Raw genomic sequence first — 21,075 nt, forward strand, 5'->3', positions numbered from 1 at the left:
GCAAGTTATATAATCCTTTTACAGCATGGATTACATGATTTTACAAGGACTTTAACTAGAGTTTATTTTTAAAATGACAGGATTTTTAAAATGCTGACTCCTGAGCTGCCTGGGAAGGAGGGGGAAAGGGGAGAGAAGACAGGGAACACATGAACTTTTTTACATACTGTAAATAAATAAGACATCCCCTGAAAATAAGCCCTAATGTGTTTATTGTAGCCAAAATGAATTTAAGTCCCGGTCTTATTTTTGGGGAAACACTGTAGCATTGGCATAACAAGAAGTGACAACATCAGCCTTCACTTTTATCTCAGAAAAGTTTCACTTTAAAGTGACCCACTTCAATGCACAGGGATACGGAAATTGGTAAATGGGATGGACTGATGTCTTTATGCAAACTTACCAACTACTGTATATAACTAAAAGTGGCAATAAACGTTTGTCTCTGTTACTAAGAAAGTGAATGTTTATCTCCCTTGTTGCCTTGGCCACTAAAACCACGCCATTGAAGAGAGGTCTCCAGCTAAAGTTTCTTTAGAAACGGACACTTCCAGCTGTACCTCCCACCACACTAAATGGTTCTTCCTGCCCATCCTGACATCATTAGGCCCCTTTCACACATGTAGACCGTTCAGATCCGCCTGTCAGGTTTTTGGCGGATCTGAACGGACGCCCCATGCATCTCTATGGGGCATCGGATGTCAGTGGAGACATGTCCACTGACATCCGATCTGATCCAATCCGATCTGTCAAACCCGGACGGATGGAAACCCTATTTTCCAATCCGTCTGGCGGATTGGATCTGATGAGAACGGACAAACAGTCGGTTCCCATCCGATTCCCCCATAGAGATGAATGGGACCTGACAGCTGTGTCTCCGCACACAGCGCGGAGACAGAGCTGCCACCCAGGGGAAAAACAGAGTCCGCCTGGCGGACTCCGTGTGTGAAACAGCCCTTACAGGACACAGTAATTAGGAAGAACCACTGACTGAGGACCCAGCTGCGAACTTTGGTTTATTATAGTATCTCTGTGTGGATGTCAGGAGATGCAAGTATTTACTTTATTATTCATAAGGACAGTGTTTATTACCACTTTTAGTTTGGCGACAGGGTCATTTTAATGGCTGGCTTGGTACCAAAGGATTGGATTGAAACAAAATGTTACCTATACGTGAGCAACTGTAAATAACATCATAAATGACAGCCAGCATGCATTTATGAAAGGACACTGTTGCAAATAAATCTAATTTCTTTTGATGAAGAAGTAAGCAGAATCTCAGACAGAGGGGTGGCCGTGGATGTAATATATCAGGAATCTGATATAGCACTTTCACACATTTTATCGCAGAATGTTAATGTGTAAACTAAAATCTACTTAATCCTACAGGTGGTAAAAAGTGATCCAAGAAGAGAATATAGGACTTCCAATTTATTTAACCACTTTGCTGTCTTACGTCCAGGCCACTTTTTGCGATTCGGCACTGTGCGACTTTAACTGACAATTGCACGGTCGTGCGACGCCGTACCCAAACGAAATTTATGTCCTTTTTTTCCCCACAAACAGAGCTTTCTTTTGGTGGTATTTGATCACCTGTGCAATTTTTATTTTTTGCGCTATAAACAAAAAAATAGCGTAAATTTTGAAAAAATAACAATATTTTTCAAATTTTTTTTATATGAAATTCCCCCCCCCCCAAAAAATGTAAAAATCAAAAATTTTTTTACATTTTTGGCCAATTTGTTTTCTGCTACCTATGTTTGGTAAAAAAAATCCCAATAAGCGTATTTTGATTGGTTTGCGCAAAAGTTATTGCGTTTACTAACTAAGGGAAAGATTTCTGTCATTTTTGGTGTTTTTTTTTAATGAGTAATGGCGGCAATCTGCGATTTTTTTTGCGGTAATGCGACATTGCGGCGGACAGATCGGACCCCTGACTGACATTTTTGACACTTTTGGGGGTACCAGTGACATTACTACAGTAATCAGTGCTATAAATATGCACTGTTACTGTAAAAATTACACTGGCAGGGAAGGGGTTAATTTTATTGGAGAGGGAGGGGTTAATGTATGCCTGGTGCTTACTAACGTGTGTGGGGGAAGGTGACTGAGTGACACAGGGACAGATCACATGTTCAGCTATGCTGAACCCTGAAATCTGTCACTGTCTGTCACTTAGGAGATCCGCCCGCTTTGTTTACACAAGCGGGCGGATCTCCAAACTCGATTCCCCCGACGATCGGGGAAGAGCAGCAGTGATCACCGCCGCTCCTCCCCTGGCCCGACTCCCGCTGTGACTGAAAATAGCGGGAGCGAGCCTCCGGCGGCCACAAGGGGAGGAGTCTAGCGACGTAGGTCTACGTCGCTGGAGGGGAACGAGCCACTGTGCCGCAGTAGAGGCACAGTGACTGGTCGTAAAGTGGTTAAAGTAGAACTCTAGCCAAAAATAACAAGACAAATGTAATAGCCTAAAAAGATAAAATAGCAAAACCAGGATTGGTGCATTATTAACATTCAGTCCAGAGTTATCCCTGCAATACTTCTTTCTGGTTCCCATTCTGATGGTCAGCATCATCCAACCCACTTCATCTGAGCCTGGATAGAACTGTGACTGCACAGTTAAATGGAGAAGGAGCACAGCAATGAGCTCATCTCCTCATTCGGCTTTCTTCTTCTATCAGAAGCTTCTTGTTAGGACATGAATTGATTGGTTCCTTGTGCTGCTTTTTCCTCTCAGGCTGTACGACTGCAGGAGGCTGACAGCAGATCAAATTCAGGTGCTTTCATTAAAAAAATAAATTTAATGCTGTATTAGTATACATAACTATATTACATAGCTGTATACTGTACATTTGTAACTTTTATATCCGGCTATGAATGAACATATGAACATTGTTTAAAATTAGATATTAGAGTTAAGGCACAAATCATGGAGGGGTCTAGATTTGTAGAGTAAACAAGCTTTTTGTTGATATAAAGGTCAATAGTTTTGACAGTCCATATCCACTTGCCGACTGCCCTATAGCAGTATAACTGCTACAGGGTGGCCACGCTAGGCAGGATTGCGCACATACAGTATCTCACAAAAGTGAGTACACCGCTTCCATTTTTGTAAATATTTTATTATATTTTATCATGTGACAACACTGAAGAAATTACACTTTGCTACAATGTGAAGTAGTGAGTGTACAGCTTGTAGAACAGTGTAAATTTGCTGTCCCCTCAAAATAACTCAACACACAGCCATTAATGTCTAAACCGCTGGCAACAAAAGTGAGCCTATGCCTTCTTTATGTAGAGCAACAATTCTTTTTTTTTAGATCCTCAGAGAGTTCTTTGCCATGCGGTGCCATGTTGAACTTCCAGAGACCAGTATGAGAGAGTGAGAGCGATAACACCAAATTTAACACACCTGCTCCCCATTCACACCTGAGACCTTGTAACACTAACGAGTCCCATGACACCGGGGAGGGAAAATGGCTAATTGGGCCCAATTTGGACATTTTCACTTAGAGGTGTACTCACTTTTGTTGCCAGCGGTTTAGACATCAATGGCTGTATGTTGAGTTATTTTGAGGGGACAGCAAATTTACACTGTTATACAAGCTGTACACTCACTACTTTACAGTGTAGCAAAGTGTAATTTCTTCAGTGTTGTCACTTGAAAAGATAAAATAAATATTTACAAAAATGTGAAGGGTGTACTTTTGTGATACTGTATACGCGATCCTGCACTTTCGAGTATCAGGCGCAAGTGAGTACCGCTGACAGCTCGCTCCCGCTATCATTCTACACAGTAGGAGCTGATCAGCGGGTCCTGTGGACCCAATGTCCGCTGGCACTCGCTGATCGCTCGATACACAGACAGAACCGTGATCTGCCTCTGTAAACAAGGCAGATCGCCATTCTGTCAGTAAGGAAGGCATTGATCCTTGTTTCCTGCAAAGTTCCTAGTAAAAGCACCTCCCACACTACAGTAAAACACCAGCTAGGCACACAGTTAACCCTTTGATCGCCCCAGATGTTAATCTCTTCCCAGCCAGTGTTATTAGTACAGTGACAGTGCATACAGTGCCTTGCAAAATTATTCACCCTCTTGACTCTTTACCTATTTTGTTACATTACAACCTTAAGTTCAATGTTTGGTTAATCCGAGTTTTATGTGATGGATCAGAACACAATAGTCTAGGTTGGTGAAGTGAAATGAGAAAAATATATACATAAAACTATTTTGTTAGAAATAGAAAACAGAAAATTGGCATGTGCGTATGTATTCACCCCCTTTGTTATAAAGCCCATAAAAAGCTCTGGCGCAACCAACTACCTTCAGAAGTCATATAGTTAGTGAAATGATGTCCACCTGTGTGCAATCTAAGTGTCACATGATCTGTCATTAAATATACACACCTTTTTTGAAAGGCCCCAGAGGCTGCAACACCTAAGCAAGAGGCACCACTAGCCAAACACTGCCATGAAGACCAAGGAACTCTCCAAACAAGTAAGGGACAATGTTGTTGAAAAGTACAAGTCAGGGTTAGGTTATAAAAAAATATCCAAATCTTTGATGATCCCCAGGAGCACCATCAAATCTATCATAACCAAATGGAAAGAACATGGCACAACAGCAAACCTGCCAAGAGACGGCTGCCCACCAAAACTCACGGACTGGGCAAGGAGGACAATAATCAGAGAGGCAGCACAGAGACCTAAGGTAACCCTGGAGGAGCTGCAGAGTTCCACAACAGAGACTGGAGTATCTGTACATAGGAGGACAATAAGCCGTACGCTCCATAGAGTTGGGCTTTATGGCAGAGTGGCCAGAAGAAAGCCATTACTTTCAGCAAAAAACAAAATTTTTGAGTTTGTGAAAAGGCATGTGGGAGATTCCCAAAATGTGTGGAGGAAGGTGCTCTGGTCTGATGAGACTAAAATGTAACTTTTCGGCCATCAAAGAAAACGCTATGTCTGGCGCAAACCCAACTCAACACATCACATCACCCAAAGAACACCATCCAAACATTTCAGCAGCCGGGACTGGGAAACTGGTCCGAGTTGAGGAAAATATGGATGGTGCTAAATACAGGGATATTCTTGAGCATACCTGTACCACTCTGCGTGATTTGAGGCTAGGACGGAGGTTCACCTTCCAGCAGGACAATCACCCCAAACACACTGCTAAAGCAACTCTTGAGTGGTTTAAGGGGAAACATGTAAATGTGTTAGTCACAGCCCAGACCTCAATCCAATAGAAAATCTGTGGTCAGACTTAAAGATTGCTGTTCACAAGCGCAAACCATCCAACTTGAAGGAGCTGGAGCAGTTTTGCAAGGAGGAATGGGCAAAAAACCCAGTGGTAAGATGTGGCAAGCTCATAGAGACTTATCCAAAGAGACTTGGTGCTGTGATTGCCGCAAAAGGCTCTACAAAGTATTGACTTTGGGGGGGGGGGGGGGGGGGGGGTGAATACTTATGCACATTGACTTTTTCTGTTATTTTGTCCTATTTGTTGTTTGCTTCACAATTTAGGGGGTGAATACTTATGCACATTGACTTTTTCTGTTATTTTGTCCTTTTTGTTGTTTGCTTCACAAAAAAAAGAAAGAAAATATCTTCAAAGTTGTGGGCATGTTTTGTAAATTAAATGATGCAAATCCTCAAACAATCCATGATGTTAATTCCAGGTAGTGAGGCAACAAAAAGGGGTGAATACTTTTGCAAGACACTGTGTATCTCATAGTTTGTAGATGCGTTAACTTTTGTGCAAACCAATCAATACACACTTATTGGGATTTTTTTAACCAAAAATATGTAGCAGAATATATATTGGCCTAAATTGATAAAGAAATTTGATTTTTTACTTTTTTACATTTTTTTTTTTTTAATGGAATATGCTGTATAGCAGAAAAAAAAAATATCTTTTTTAAAGTTTTCCTTTTTTTGTTTATAGCGTAAAAAAAAAAAAAAAAAAAACTGCAGATGTGATCAAATACCACCAAAAGAAAGCTCTGTTTGTGAGAAAAAAAAAACATACATTTTATTTGGGTACAACATTGCACGACTGCTGAATTGTCAGTTAAAATTACGCAGTGCCGTACTGAAAAAAATGGCCTGATCAGCAAGGGGGGTAAATTTTCCGGAGCTGAAGTGGATATTTGATTTTTTATGAATTCAAAGACTGTCCTAAAATCAGAGAAAGCAGCTTGATAGTATAGACATAAAGTAAAGAGGGACAATTTCTTGATTCTTGTCAATAGATAGGACTCTGACCTCCACCCTAGCAGTAGGTAACGCATACAGTAATTGGACCCATTATATAAATTTGGATCTAAACGACATTTTCCTGATAGACTCCATAGCAGCATTCATATAGGTTATTCCCCTATAGCAGGGGTGGGGAACCTTTTTTCTGCCAAGGGCCATATGGGTATTTAGAAAATAATTTGGGGGCCGTACAAAATTATCAACTTAAAAATGTGCCTATTATATTTGGTCAAACATTTAATTATCTCACCCCTAATGTGATGGCTGCCACTGCTTCTCTTTGGTGAGGTGTGTGATGTTAGCTGGTATTGATGTTGCTACTGGCAACTGGTTTTCCAGGTTTGCGTCGGTCAGTCTGGAGTGCAGTTTACTCTTTGTGGTGGTAAGTTTTGAAAAGAACTGCTGGCGGGTACAGCTGGTTGGTATGCTGTGGGTACTGCTGGCTCAGGCTGGTACTGCTGGCTAAGGCTGGTACTGCTGGCAGGTACTGCTGGCTAAGGCTGGTACTGCTGGCAGGTACTGCTGGCTAAGGCTGGTACTGCTGGCAGGTACTGCTGGCTAAGGCTGGTACTGCTGGCTGGTACTGTGCTGTATGTACTGCTGGCTGGTACTGTTGTGGGTGCTGCTGACTCTGGCTGGTACTGCTGTGGGTACTGCTGGTTATATTGTGGGTTCTGCTGGCTCTGGCTGGTACTGCTGTGGGTACTGCTGGTTCTGCTGTGGATATTGCTGGCTCTGGCTGGTACTGCTGTCTGTACTGCTGGTTCTGCTGTGGGTATTTCTGGCTGGTACTGCTGGATCTTAGTGCTCCCATCAATGCAGAGTGATTAGTGCCCCCATCAATGCAGAGTGATTAGTGCCCCCTTAATGCAGAGTGATTAGTGCCCCCTTAATGCAGAGTGATTAGTACCCCCTTAATGCAGAGTGATTAGTGCCCAGGAATTAGAGCGCCTCCTGATTACAAAGAGCAGGGTTCTTCTGCTTACCCGGCGCGGGCGCTCTCATATGAAGTCACGCCTCCTGGAACGACTCTTATGATAGACGTCACCACTGTGCTGTCTATCATAGGTAGGAGGCATGACTTCGTATGACAGCAGCCGCGCCGGGTAAGCAGAAGAACCCTGCTCTTTGTGTAATCAGGAGGTGCTCGCCCTCCCCTTCCCCTCCGGAGGCAGCCTAATGGTAGGGCTGGCCCTGGGCGCCCCCGCCCAGGATCGGCCATGCAAAGTGGGGACAGTGTCCTCAGTCCGGGGACGTCTGGTCACCCTAGCACAGGGGGCCGGATCAGATGACTTTGGGGGCCACATACGGCCCACGGGCCGCAGGTTCCCCACCCCTGCCCTATAGGATCCCACTCCCATAAGTCTTTGCTCTGAGCCAGGGGCCGCGTTCCTTTTTTGTCCTTCTCCTAAGGACCAGAATTGTTGAAGTCTTACCTTGGATGAAGGCCTGGTTGTTTGGCAAGCTGTGCCCCAGAAGACGTGTGGAGTCCCCAGCAGACCCCAGCTATTAGCAGGGTGGAGAAGGGCGATAGATTCAGTGCCACGTGGAGTCCCCAGCAGTCCTTCAGCTATTAGCAGGGTGGAGAAGGGCGATGGATGCGGTGCCATAAAGAGCTTAAGCTTGGTCATTGGCAGGCAAAGTGGCAGTGCGGTCTAAGAGCATTGCTAGTAGAAGGTGGCCGAAAACACCCTGGGCCTGTGTAGCAGCATCTTCTGGATCCAGCGCCTTTGCATTCCAAGCTGCCGCTCTCTCATATGACCTGGCGTCCCAAGGTTACTCCTGCGGCGGTGGTGTCATTACAGTGGAGAAATTCAATCAGCGGTGAGTACTGTTGATATTGGGATTTCTCTGTGGGCAGCTTGCAGTAGTTTCTCTAAATGTTGTGTGCAATCATCATAGGTATATACTCTGCAATAACACCCTTGTGTGCTGCCTGTGTGTGTGTGTAAACCTGATGGTTCTATCACCTGTGCAGGGTGGCTGTCTGTGCAGTTTCCACACTACAGATGTATCACTGCACCCCCACCCCCCCACCTACTGTGGCCAGCCCTTGTGTAGCGGGGATGAGAGGGTGTGTTTAACCCTTTCCTTTCCTCGCTTGCCTGGGCACCCCTTTTGTGTTTTTAACCCTTTTCCTTTCTACCCTATTTTGTTTTCATTTTAGGTTTTTAAGTCCTTCTAGGTCAGATTGACAATAGACGGCACGAGATGATAAAGATCTCATGATAAAGACCTCATTACACTACATCAACATTCTTCTTCCAGATTTAGTCGTCATTGGTCACCGCCAAGGTTCAACCTTCATAGCAGAAGCTCTGAATCCTCCTTTAGGCACCACATCCACCGCCATGTCAGCCGCTCCAAGGAAGAAGCCTGCTGGGGATGCAGTACTCCAGTGGGCAAGTCTCTGTGTAAGCCATACTAAGCCCAGACGGTTGGAAAAGGGGATGGGGATTTCCAGCAAATGGAATCTCAGGTGAGGTGCGTAGTGCAGAAAACCCTTAAAGAGTGGGGTACTAGCCACATGCAAAGTCCAACAGTCGTTCTGGCGTGTTCAGCCACTAAGGACGACCAGGAAGAACTGGAACTGTCCTAACCAAGCCATCTTGACGTCTTGGTCAAGGTAATGAAGGGGGCATTTACACGAGTAGAACCTGTAGAGTCTCCTGCAAAGCTAGAGGAAGTTCTTTAAGCACCTCTAGAGAGAGTGCATTTTAATTTCCGATTCCTAATGGAAAAAAAGGATATCGTTTTGGATGAGTGGAACAAGGTCACAAGGAGCAAGATATACCTCCCTTCTGAGCAAGATGACCAAGCTCTATCCATTCACAGATAAGGATGTGAAGCATCTAAAAGCTGCCTCTCTAGTTATTGAGGCATTGATGAGGCAAGCAAGCATGTCGCTCTTCCTTGGAAGATTGGAGGTCCTCGGCTTCTCCCCCAGAGTAATCGCTCTCTCTCTTGAATGCTAGGAGAGTGAACACAAACAAAGTTTATGGGAGAATCTGGTCAAAGTCTGTGCAATACATGTCTGCTGCTGACAGATCATGTACTGATGTTCTAATTATTCTGGGCTTCCTCCAGTCGGATTTAGATCTGGCTCTATCGATCAGCTCCTTCAGAGTACAAGTGTCAGCTTTATCGGCCTTCACAGGTGTTTCCAGGTCTAGGCATCTTTTCCTGTCCAACAATTTTTCAAGGGAGCAACTAGGTTCAGACCATAGAGTAAGCGGAGGTTTTCCAAATGGAATCTCCCTCTTGTTCTCAATCCCTCTCCGGAATAGAAATGGAGTGTTCTAGCGATGTCTCAGTTAAAGGCCTCTCTGTCATGTTCGCCTTTCTCCTGGCTATCATGTCAGCATAAAAAGCCTCAGAGATTGATTTACTGGTCATGGAGAACTTTTCTTAACCTTTTTCCAGTTCCAGCGGTGCTTTAACCTATGCTTGACTCAATTCCCAAGGGTACATCAGTCTTTCATATGATCCAAGAAATTGTTTAGCCAACCTTTAAATGTAGGAGAGGTCGCCCTGTGGTTTAGTTGGTTAAAGCGCATGTCTAGTAAACAGGAAATCCTGAGTTTGAGTCTCAGAAGTGCCTTCCTTTGGTTCTAGGAATCTCTCAGATATTGTGAAGTTATATCTTCATGCTAGAGCTTCCTTCAGGCTTCAGAACACCTGTTCATTCTTTTTGCTGGAAAGGACAAAGCGAAATGTGCCTCATCAAGGACGATTATGACATGGATTGTCTGGGTCATCTGACAGGTTCACAGAGCTGAGGGTTTGGCTCCTTTGGGGATGGTGACCGCTCTCTCGACCAGTAGTGTGCCCACATCCTCCGTGGCTTTGCAGCATGTGGTTTCCAATGTAATTGGTAGGATGGCCTTGTGGTCCCCGATCAATACATTTATTGCTCATTATTGTGTAGAGCTGGCCTCTTTATCTTATGTTAATTTGTGGTTTACAAATTCTGTCGGTTGACAGTGTCAATTAAACCCTTTCCTTTGGTTCTGCAATTGCCCACCCGGGTGTGTATGGCTAGTCATTTCCCATATGTATGCTGACATGGAGTCTGTCAGGAAAATGGAAAATTGCCTATCAAATACTTTCCATAATTTTCCTTTCCTGATGGACTCCATGGCAGCAGGAATTCCCTCCCAGAGTCATGAGTAGGCTAGTTACAGAACGCAGTGTGTGGCTCAGAGCAAAGATTTATGGGAGTGGGATCCTATAGAGGGGGAGTGGAGGTGGGGTTACCCATACGTATGCTGCCATGGAGTCCATCAGGAAAGGAAAATTACCGTAAGTATTTGATAGAACATTTTCCGTTTTTTTTCTGTTTCAAGTATTTTATTGAATGATGCAAGTGAGTAACAACGTTTGACATACAGAATAATGCAAGGTAATTTAAACAAAGCTTGGTAACAGAGCATGACCAATAACTGCAACTACAGCAAATTGTGAGGGTTAGTAGACTAGGGGCGGTAAAATGGGTGGTCACGAGAGAGTAGTGATTGGCATCACCAACTTACCGGCAACCCATATAGGGAGCACACTGTGCCTAGGTGGGGAGGCAAAACCAACCAATTGTCAAACTAAAAGGGAACAGTACCCAAGTCTACCGTATTGTGTGGGAAGAGGCAGGGGGATGAGGGGAACCTCACAGGTAGCTACCAAACAGGAAAAACATGGGCTGCAGTCAGCCAGAATGAGGGAACAAATCAAACGGGTAACCTGTAAACTGTAGTTAAAATGACAAGGTAGAACAAACTCAGACGTTGTCGGTGCTACAACATATGTATGCAGAAGGAAGGAAGCAGGGCGGGGGGGAGGGGGAACAGGGAGAAGGGGTAACAAGAGGGGACAAGGATAAAAGGGGAAGGGGTAGAGTAGGGGGAAGAGGAAGGGAAAGGATCGCCGGGGGGGCCAGTTCATAAGGAGTGGAGGGATTGGGTCCCCAGGTTAGGTTCAGGGCAGCAATAGGGAGCTATCGAAATTGGGGGGAAGAAAATTGTCAACCCAAGGTTGCCAGATTCTTTCATACTTCTCGACTGTATCCGTCAGAACAGCATCGATTTTAGCGTGAATCATAGTGTTGGTGATTCGGTGTTTCACTTCAGTCAAAGGCAGGTGTGGGGATTTTCACGCTTTCGCAATGGTTTGTTTAGCCGCTGTTGTGACCTGTAGGAACAGTTTGTGGCAGAATTTGGACACATTATCTGGTTTTACATTCAAGAGAGCCAGTAGGGGGTCATACGAGATCGGAACATCCATCAGGGTGGAGAGAGTATGGAAGACGGCCTGCCAAAACTTTTGTACCAATGGACAAGTCCACCAAATGTGCCAGTGTGTGCCTGTCTCCAGGCAACCCCGAAAGCATGTTGCAGAGTAGGAGGGTGAAAATTTTGCTATGCGTGCGGGTACTAAATACCACCGCATCAGTACTTTGTAGTTTGTTTCCGAGTCTACTATATTTTGCGAGGCCGTCTTGGTTGATTGCCAGATTTTGGACCAATCTTCAACATCTATGGCGGACCCTAGATCTTGTTCCCACTTAGTAGTATACGCGGGAGGAGTACGGTCGGGGGAGTCAGTGAGTCTGGTGTATAACGAGGATATGAGGCCCCGGGCATGTGGGTCATGGAGGCAAGTGTGTTCAAAAGAAGTAATGTTGGGTAAGGAAGAGTCAGTGCGGATACATTTGGTCAGAAAGTGCTTAATTTGTAGGTAGCGAAAGATTTCCGAGTTTGGTATGTTATAAGAGTCACAAAGCGTTGGAAAAGGCTTAAAGGAGTTGAATGTGCTCTGAGAAGGCCAGCCGTCGCCCAAGTACGGAATGCCGATGGGGCTTCCCAGGCTGGGGGGAAGGATGGGTTGTGTAGAAATGAAAGCAGGGGGTTGTGGGGGGATTGGAGCTGATATTTAAATTTAAGGGTATCCCAAAGACGCAGGGAATGACATAGGATAGGATTCGAAACAGACCGGCGGTCCAACGGTGACAGCCATAATAAATTAGCAACAGAGAGGGGATCGCATTCGACCGCTTCGAGGGACACCCAAAGGGGGATTTCATGAGAGGCATGCCATTTGGTCAGCTGGGCTAATTGGGCCGCCTGATAATACTTGGCGTATTGTGGGAGACCCAAACCGCCTTGGAGTTTGTGAAGATGGAGGATTCGGCGTGAAACTCTAGGTCTGGTCTTACCCCAGACATAAGAGAAAGTACGTCGTTGGATTTGATGGAGGTAGTAAGAGGGGACACAAATAGGTAGTACTCGAAATAGGTACAAGATTTTAGGCAGGATAGCCATTTTGGTAACGGCGATGCGCCCCATCCAGGCAAGAGGCAAGGAAGACCAGGAGTTCATCAGCTTCGTTAGGTGAAGTAGCATGGGGGGATAGTTGGCTGTAAAAAGCTCCCGGGGGTCTGCTGTCAACTTAAATGAAGTTTCACTTCAGTCAAAGGCAGGTGTGGGGATTTTCACGCTTTCGCAATGGTTTGTTTAGCCGCTGTTGTGACCTGTAGGAACAGTTTGTGGCGGAATTTGGACACATTATCTGGTTTTACATTCAAGAGAGCCAGTAGGGGGTCATACGAGATCGGAACATCCATCAGGGTGGAGAGAGTATGGAAGACGGCCTGCCAAAACTTTTGTACCAATGGACAAGTCCACCAAATGTGCCAGTGTGTGCCTGTCTCCAGGCAACCCTGAAAGCATGTTGCAGAGTAGGAGGGTGAAAATTTTGCTATGCGTGCGGGTACTAAATACCACTGCATCAGTACTTTGTAGTTTGTTTCCGAGGCTACTATATTTTGCGAGGCCGTCTTGGTTGATTGCCAGATGGGTTGTGTAGAAATGAAAGCAGGGGGTTGTGGGGGGATTGGAGCTGATATTTAAATTTAAGGGTATCCCAAAGACGCAGGGAATGACATAGGATAGGATTCGAAACAGACCGGCGGTCCGACGGTGACAGCCATAATAAATTAGCAACAGAGAGGGGATCGCATTCGACCGCTTCGAGGGACACCCAAAGGGGGATTTCATGAGAGGCATGCCATTTGGTCAGCTGGGCTAATTGGGCCGCCTGATAATACTTGGCGTATTGTGGGAGACCCAAACCGCCTTGGAGTTTGTGAAGATGGAGGATTCGGCGTGAAACTCTAGGTCTGGTCTTACCCCAGACATAAGAGAAAGTACGTCGTTGGATTTGACGGAGGTAGTAAGAGGGGACACAAATAGGTAGTACTCGAAATAGGTACAAGATTTTAGGCAGGATAGCCATTTTGGTAACGGCGATGCGCCCCATCCAGGCAAGAGGCAAGGAAGACCAGGAGTTCCTCAGCTTCGTTAGGGGAAGTAGCATGGGGGGATAGTTGGCTGTAAAAAGCTCCCGGGGGTCTGCTGTCAACTTAAATTTTCAGTTTTTTTTATTCCCTTTCAGTTGTGTGAAAATACATTTCAGCTTTAAATGGGCTAATTTGACATTGTAACAGAAGTATGTGCAGATAAAGTAGTACACAGATATGTATTTTAACTGTGTATTTAGCCATTTGCCTGCGGTTCCACTTTAATGTGAACCTACCTCTAAAGCAGCTGAAAATAACAAGGTAGAAGTAAATAGACTGTTCATAGATAAACTAACAAAACCACCTTTTGCTGCAGCATTCCATTTCAGTTGAGAGATTTTCCCTGCAGTACCTTTTTGCTGCCACTAGATGTCCTTAGTCAGCATCATTCAACTCACGTCCTCTGAGTCCAGGTCTTCCTGGACCCGCCCCAGCCTATGACTGGACACTGAAAGGTGAAGCAGCATAGCAATGTGCTCATCTCTCTGTTACTTTATCATCATATCAGCATGCTTCTTGTTAGCACACAGATGGATTGGCTCCATGTACTGCTTCTTCGTCTAACACTCTGCAGACTTTTTCAGCCTAGATGCTATTGTTTTTCCCTAGATAAATTACCAATGGGTTTGTCCATAGTTCTGGAAGGTTGGAATACAATATTTGAGATTTTGCCATATTTGGACAACAATCAGGCCGTACGTAGAGCACAGCAGAGCTTGGCAGATATTGAGACCATATTGATAGGAATAAGGGTAATGATTTAGTTGGAAATTTTTAGCCAACATACAGTAATATGCTCATTACATGTATAGAATTTTTAGCATTGCAGTATACAGTACAAAGGTGCATTTATTTGTGACTACTTGGTAAATGAAATCCTTTATTGTTGGAGCAAATGTCTAACTACTATACAATGTCATTAGGTCACTTTATGATGCACTTAAAGTAGAGAAAATCTGGTGTTTACCTCCTCCCGTGTTGCAACATCTCTTAGCTTGACCACACCAGCTTTTATTTCCTGATCCCCAATAATGGCCACCAGGGGAATCCCTGCATTCTCACAATAGTGTAGTTGGGTGAGTAACTTAGGATTCTTCTTGTACAGCATTTCTGCCTGTGTGGAAGAAGGAAAGACTAATTTATTTATGTGTTATGTTATAAAATATAAGTTGATGAAACCCTTATCAACAAAGTGGTCACATGAGGGAACAGGGGTCAGCAAATCTCTGAAACATAAAATTTAAAATCACTAGAAATCTAAAAAGCTTTAAAGTGGTTGTAAACCTCAGACATGAACTATGAAGTACATATTTCTATAGTGTTTACTTGCCTCTCTCCAGAGCACTAGGTGTCAGTTCTCTCTGCTGCCTAGTTCCTCTGTTATCAGCATGAGTCATTTCTGACAAGTTTTCCTAACACCAAGAGCTAATAAGGTGACAGGGGAGGAGCTCCAGCTGACTGTCAGCCTCAGCTCTGTTCCTGTGTATGGGTGTGTCCCTTCCCTCCAATCAGCTTTTGGAGCTCCTGTACAGTGTGTAACTGCAGCTCCCACCCCCTGCCTTGTTAGTCTGTGAAAAATATTTTTTATCTCAGAGTTTTACAAGGATGTACAGAACAAACGGCTGCAGATAAACAGGTACAACTTATGTAGGAGGAATTGTTTCACCTCTGTATATCACCTGAGGCCAGTCACCTCACTGAGTATACAGTGGATATAAAAATTGACACACCCCTGGTAAAATGTCAGGTTTCTGTGATGTAAAAAACTAGACAAAGATATATAATTTCAGAACTTTTCCCACCTTTAATGTGACCTATAAACTGTCCAACACAGTTGAACAACAAACAAAAATCTTTTAGGTGTAGGGAAGCAAAAATAAAAAACCAAAATAATAGGGTTGCATAAATGAGCACACCCTTAAACTAATACTTTGTTGAAGAACCTTTTGATTTTATTACAGCATTCAGTCTTTTTGGGTATGCGTGTATCAGCATGGCACATCTTGACTTGGCAATATTTGCCCACTCTTCTTTGCAAAATCACTCCAAATCTGTAAAATTGCGAGGGCATCTCCTGTGCACAAGCCCTCTTCAGATCACCCCACAGATTTTCAATCGGATTCAGGTCTAGGCTATGGCTGGGCCATACCAAAACTTGAATCTTCTTCTGGTGAAGCCATTCCTTTGTTGATTTGGATGTATGCTTTGGGTTGTTGTCATGCTGAAAGATGAAGTTCTTCTTCATGCTCAGGTTTCTAGCACAAGCCTGAAGGTTTTGTGGCAATAATGACTGGTATTTGGAACCGTTCATAATTACCTCTACCTTGACTAAGGCCACTGTTCCAGCTGAAGAAAAACAGCCCAAAGCATTATGCTACCACCACCATGCTTCACTGTGGGTATGGTGTTCTTTTGGAGACTGTCAGTGTTGTTTATGTACCAAAACATTTCTTTTGGAATTATGGCCAAAATGTTCTACCTTGGTTTTATTAGACCATAACACATTTTCCCACATGCTTTCGGGAGACTTCAGACGTGTTTTTGCAAAATTTAACCCGGGCTTGGGTGTTTTCCTTCATAAGAAAAGGCTTCCGTCTTGCCACTCTACCCCATAGCCCAGACATATGAAATATACAGGAGATTATTGTCACATGTACCACACAGCCAATACTTGCCAGATATTCCTGCAGCTCCTTTAATGTTGTTGTAGTCCCTTTAGCAGCCTCCTTGACCAGTTTTCTTCTAGTCTTTTGATCAATTTTGGAGGGATGTCCAGTTCTTACTAATGTCTCTGTTGTGCCATATTTTCTCCACTTGATGATGACGGTCTTCACTGTGTTCCATGGAATATCTAATGCCTTGAAAATTATTTTGTACCCTTCTCCTGACTGATACATTTTAACAATGAGATCCCTCTGATGCTTTGGAAGCTCTCTGAGGACCATGGCTTTTTCTGTAGGATGCGACTAAGAAATGTCAAGAAAGACCTACTAGAACAGCTGAACTTTATTTGGGGTTAATCAGGGGCACTTTAAATGATGTCAGGTCTGTACTGTTTCCTATTTAACTGCTTGCCGACCGCCGCAAGTACATTTACTGCGGCAGTCAGCCCCTCCTGGGCAAAGCAACGTAGTACTATGTCGCTCGCCCAGGAGCCTGTAGGGGGCAAGCGCGCCGCCGGAGGCGCGCTCCCGCCCCCGCTCGTTCACGGTCATCCCCGCATGAGTGACCGGCAGCTCCGATGTCCGCCGGCCACTCGCGATCTCCCGCTGGAGAGGGAGAAAGGCAGGCGGCTAATGTAAACAAAGCCGCCTGTCATTCTCCCTGGTGTAACAGCAGAGACTATACAATCCTGCTATCTAGGATCGTATGTCTCTGTGGTTACATCAAAAGCCACGCCCCTTGACAGTTAGAAGCATGCCCCTAGGGACACACGTAACCCCTGGATCTCTAATAAAGTTAACCCCTTCCCTGCCAGTGTCATTTTAACAGTAACAGTGCATATGTATAGCACTGATTACTGTAGTAATGTCACTGGTACCCCCAAAAGTGTCGAAAATGTTAGTCAGGGGTCTGATCTGTCCGCCTCAATGTCGCAGTCCCGCAAAAAAAAAAAAAAAAAAATCGCAGATCGCCGCCATTACTAGTTAAAAAAATAAACAATAAAAATGACATACATCTTTCCCTTAGTTAGTAAACGCAATAACTTTTGTGCAAACCAATCAAAATACGTTTATTGCAATTTTTTTTACCAAAAATATGTAGCAGAAAACAAATTGGCCTAAAATGTTAAAAAATTTAGATTTTTACATTTTTTTGGGGGGAATTTCATATAAAAAAATGTGAAAAATATTGTTATTTTTTCAAAATTGACGCTCTTTTTTTGTTTATAGCACAAAAAATAAAAATCGCACAGGTGATCAAATACCACCAAAAGAAAGCCTTGGTATGTGATTGCTTAATCCTGAACACAGCTACATCCCCAGTTATAAGAGGGTGTGCACATTTATGCAACCACATTATTTTAGTTTTTTATTATTTTTACCCCTCAAAAGATTTCAGTTTGTTTTTCAATTGAGTTGTACAGGTTTAAAGGCACATTAAAGGTGGAAGAAGTTCTGAGATGATTTATCTTTGTCTCTTTTTATTACATCACAGAAACCAGACATTTTAACTGGCGTGTGTAGACTTTTCATATCCACTGTAGGTAAGGGTTTACAATCACTTTAAAACTATAAAGTCAACAGTGCTCAGTCTTCTACTGGCAAAAAGAAAATATTGAATTAACAGCTGCAGCAGGTTGCTAATGAATTGCAGTGGCTACTAAAGGGGGTTAATATACTCGGACAGGGGCGGGCAAGTGTGGCCCTCCAGTTGTTGCAGAATGTCCTATCATGCCTCTGCCTCTGGGAGTGATGACTGTAAATGTCTGATCTACAATGTCCTATGGGACATGTAGTTCCACAACAGCTGGAGGGCTGCAGTTTGCCCACCCCTGCTCTGGAGACTGACAACAACAGGGCTAATGCACATAAACTTGAGAGTAGTTACTAAGGGCTTAACACACATATTTTGGAGATTGGTCACCTAGGGTTAATGGACATAGTGCAGAGAATGGTTACTGAACGCTTGCTAGCAACGGGTAAATGGATTGCTGGGATACCAACAGCTGCCAACACTTTTTTTTGCTTTCAATCACTCTGCAGACTTGCAAAAGCAAAAAGGGACAGCATAGCACCATCCTAAAACTAAAGTATAGGCACCAATAGGTGCAATTTGGTAACTGTAGATTTTCTAAAATGTAGCTGCAGAAATGCAGGAACTTTGGCACCTGCAGTAACCCAATGTCTCCATAGCAGAACACAATGCATAGAAGGTAATTTATATCCTGAACTGCATTTTGTGGATATGGAATGAACAGCCTAGTTTCCATGTAGTTATATGTATGCGTACACTGCTCCTCTTGCTCGGTACAAATCTGCTGACACCGACTAAAATACAAATACTGTCTGTGTGGCTACCTTTTTGTTTTTCAACAGCATCCCTTTTCAGAGCTTCCTGTATCACCAACTGTAGTTAATCTTTCAAGGCAGAGGCAAAACTGGAACCTTCAGGGCCCTGGTACAAGAAACCATGAAGGGCCCCCCTGATCCTCCTGAGCCCCAGGCTTCCAGTTCTGGGATGGCGCCCATGGACATCAAATCACAGCAGCCCATATGACCAGCTGATCACATATAAACAGACTTGCTGGTTATCGGCAGTCTTTCCTCCCACACTGTGTGATCAAAGGAGAGTCGTTACCCAGCAAGACTGTCAGTACATTGTTTACACTGATAATCAGGTCACTAATTTCAGTGCTCTGATTATCTGTGCAGCCCCATCAGTGCAGCCTATCGGTGCCGCCTATCATTGCCCACCAGTGTGTCCTATCAGTGCCCATCAGTTTCACTTATCATTATTCATCAATGCTGCTCATCAGTGCCACCTATCAGTGCCCATCAGTTCTGCCTATCAGTGCCTCCTCAGCAGGACTCTAAGCTGGGAGTGTCTCTCTTAAACAGCCCAGAGCCTGCACTGACAGTCCCCCCCCCCTCCTCCTTTACACAGATGCGAAAGCCACTCTCCTCCTGTGTGTGCACCACAAGAAGTGTGAAGCCCAGTAGCAGAATAATCAAATTCAGCTGCTTAGCTTCACACTTTCTGCGGGCGATCAGCGGGGGAGGAGGAACTTTCAGTGCAGGCTCTGGGCTGTATGAGAGACACCCACATAGCCCAGAGCCCTGTGCCCCCCCGTCAGTAGCAGAACACCAGGACGTTTGTGATCCTGGTAGTTCTGCCACTCTTCCAAGGCAAGTTTGACCATGATTGGTGGCTATGCTAAACCTTTTACCACTGACATATTTTTTACATTAGACTTTAAAAAGAGACAGCAACAAGGCCACAGTGGTTATGTTTGGGAATTTCTCTCCTGCATCAGATAGGTTGTTTTTGACCTGAGTCTGCTTTCACATTTCCCACACTGGCACTTCTTCAAGGAGAGGAAACCCAGGAGAGATCCCTTAAAGTGGTTGTAAACCTCAGTCGTTAAAAATGAGCAAAACATAACTCTCTTTAGTGTGTTCCTGTCTTAAATCAGAGCACAAAGTATAATTTCTGTCTGCTGCCTCATTCCTCTGGTATCTGTATGAGTCAATTCTGACAAATGTTCCTCACACCTAGAGGTTAAAAAGTAACAGGAAAGGGAACTCCAGCATACAGTCTGTGATTGACAGCCTTAGCTCTGTTCCTGTGTGCTGTGTGAATCAATCAGCTCTCCTCACTGAGCTCCACAGAGTGTAACTTCAGCTCCCTGCCCCTTGCTTTCTGAAATCTAAGACAAGCTGTATACATTCTGTACCTTAAATGGCTGTAGAGAAGAGAGAGTGGCAGATAAACAGGTATAACTTATGTGGGAGGATTTGCTTTGTCTCAGTAGAGACTACCTACATCCCCAGGCATTAATGCAGAAAGATGAATGCTCTAGGGAGAGAAGATCCTCCAGATCACGTAGCCACAACTTGCTACAGTGATAAGTTACAGGAAAATGGTAAAGTTTTGGGTGGCCGGGGAGAGTGGGGCTTTAACAGTGAAAAATAAATTATTGTGCAGTATATTGTATCAATCGGAGTTTAGCTTTCAACAGTCCAGAGCAGAGCACATCGGGGCTCTCTTATAACAGCTGCATGGTCAAAGAAACTGCATTTGTGTGGGCAGTTTATGCTTTTACTGCAGTCAGAAAAGGTATATTGGTCGCAGGGTATATATATATATATATATATATATATATATATATATATATATATATATATATATATATATATATATATATATATATATATATATGTTACAATAACAACTGAAGTCGGAATACAAAGCGTTTACTTGTTGGTCATTATCAGTGTATTGTATGGTTTCTATGTTCAGAACATGCCCATAGCTTCTACTTTCAGGACAGTCTGAACAATAAATACGGTGATTGCTTAGTGACTGTAACAGCCATAATATATGGGTGCAGCAATGATAATGTTGTTTTGGCGAGTTCACCTATCTTACAAAGTCTGTCCGCAAAACTTGTCTTTGCTTCATTCAGGCAAGGTATAGAGGTCTCAGGGTAGATACGTTACTATAACAACTGAAGTCAGAAAACAAGGTATTTATTTGCTGGTCATTATCAGTGTATTGTATGGTTTCCCTGTTCAGAACATGGCCATGACTTCTACTTCAAGAGCAGTCTGAACAATAAAAAAAGTGATTGCTTAGTAAGCTGTAACAGCAATATTATAAGAATGCAGCAATGTTAAAGGTGTTTTGGTGAGATCAGTTATCTTAAAAAGACTATCCACAAAATTTGTCTTTGTTTCATTCAGGCAAGGTGTAGAGGTCTCCGACTAGATACGTTACTATAACAACTGAAGTCAGAAAAGAAA

General features: G+C 43.8%; 1 protein-coding gene across 1 annotated transcript in view; it reads right to left on the bottom strand.

Moving 5' to 3' along the window:
- Positions 1 to 21,075, bottom strand: part of LOC309553176 (histidine--tRNA ligase, cytoplasmic-like) — a 214,063-nt gene that overhangs the window by 17,635 nt on the left and 175,353 nt on the right. The window contains exon 11 of the mRNA XM_082254106.1: positions 14,577 to 14,723. Within this exon, the coding sequence (XP_082110232.1) occupies positions 14,577 to 14,723 (147 nt within the window). The remainder of the gene's footprint in view (positions 1 to 14,576; positions 14,724 to 21,075) is intronic.

The sequence above is a fragment of the Pelophylax lessonae genome, assembly GCF_965119305.1.
Source record: "Pelophylax lessonae genome assembly, chromosome: 4".
In the NCBI taxonomy this organism is placed as follows: domain Eukaryota; kingdom Metazoa; phylum Chordata; class Amphibia; order Anura; family Ranidae; genus Pelophylax; species Pelophylax lessonae.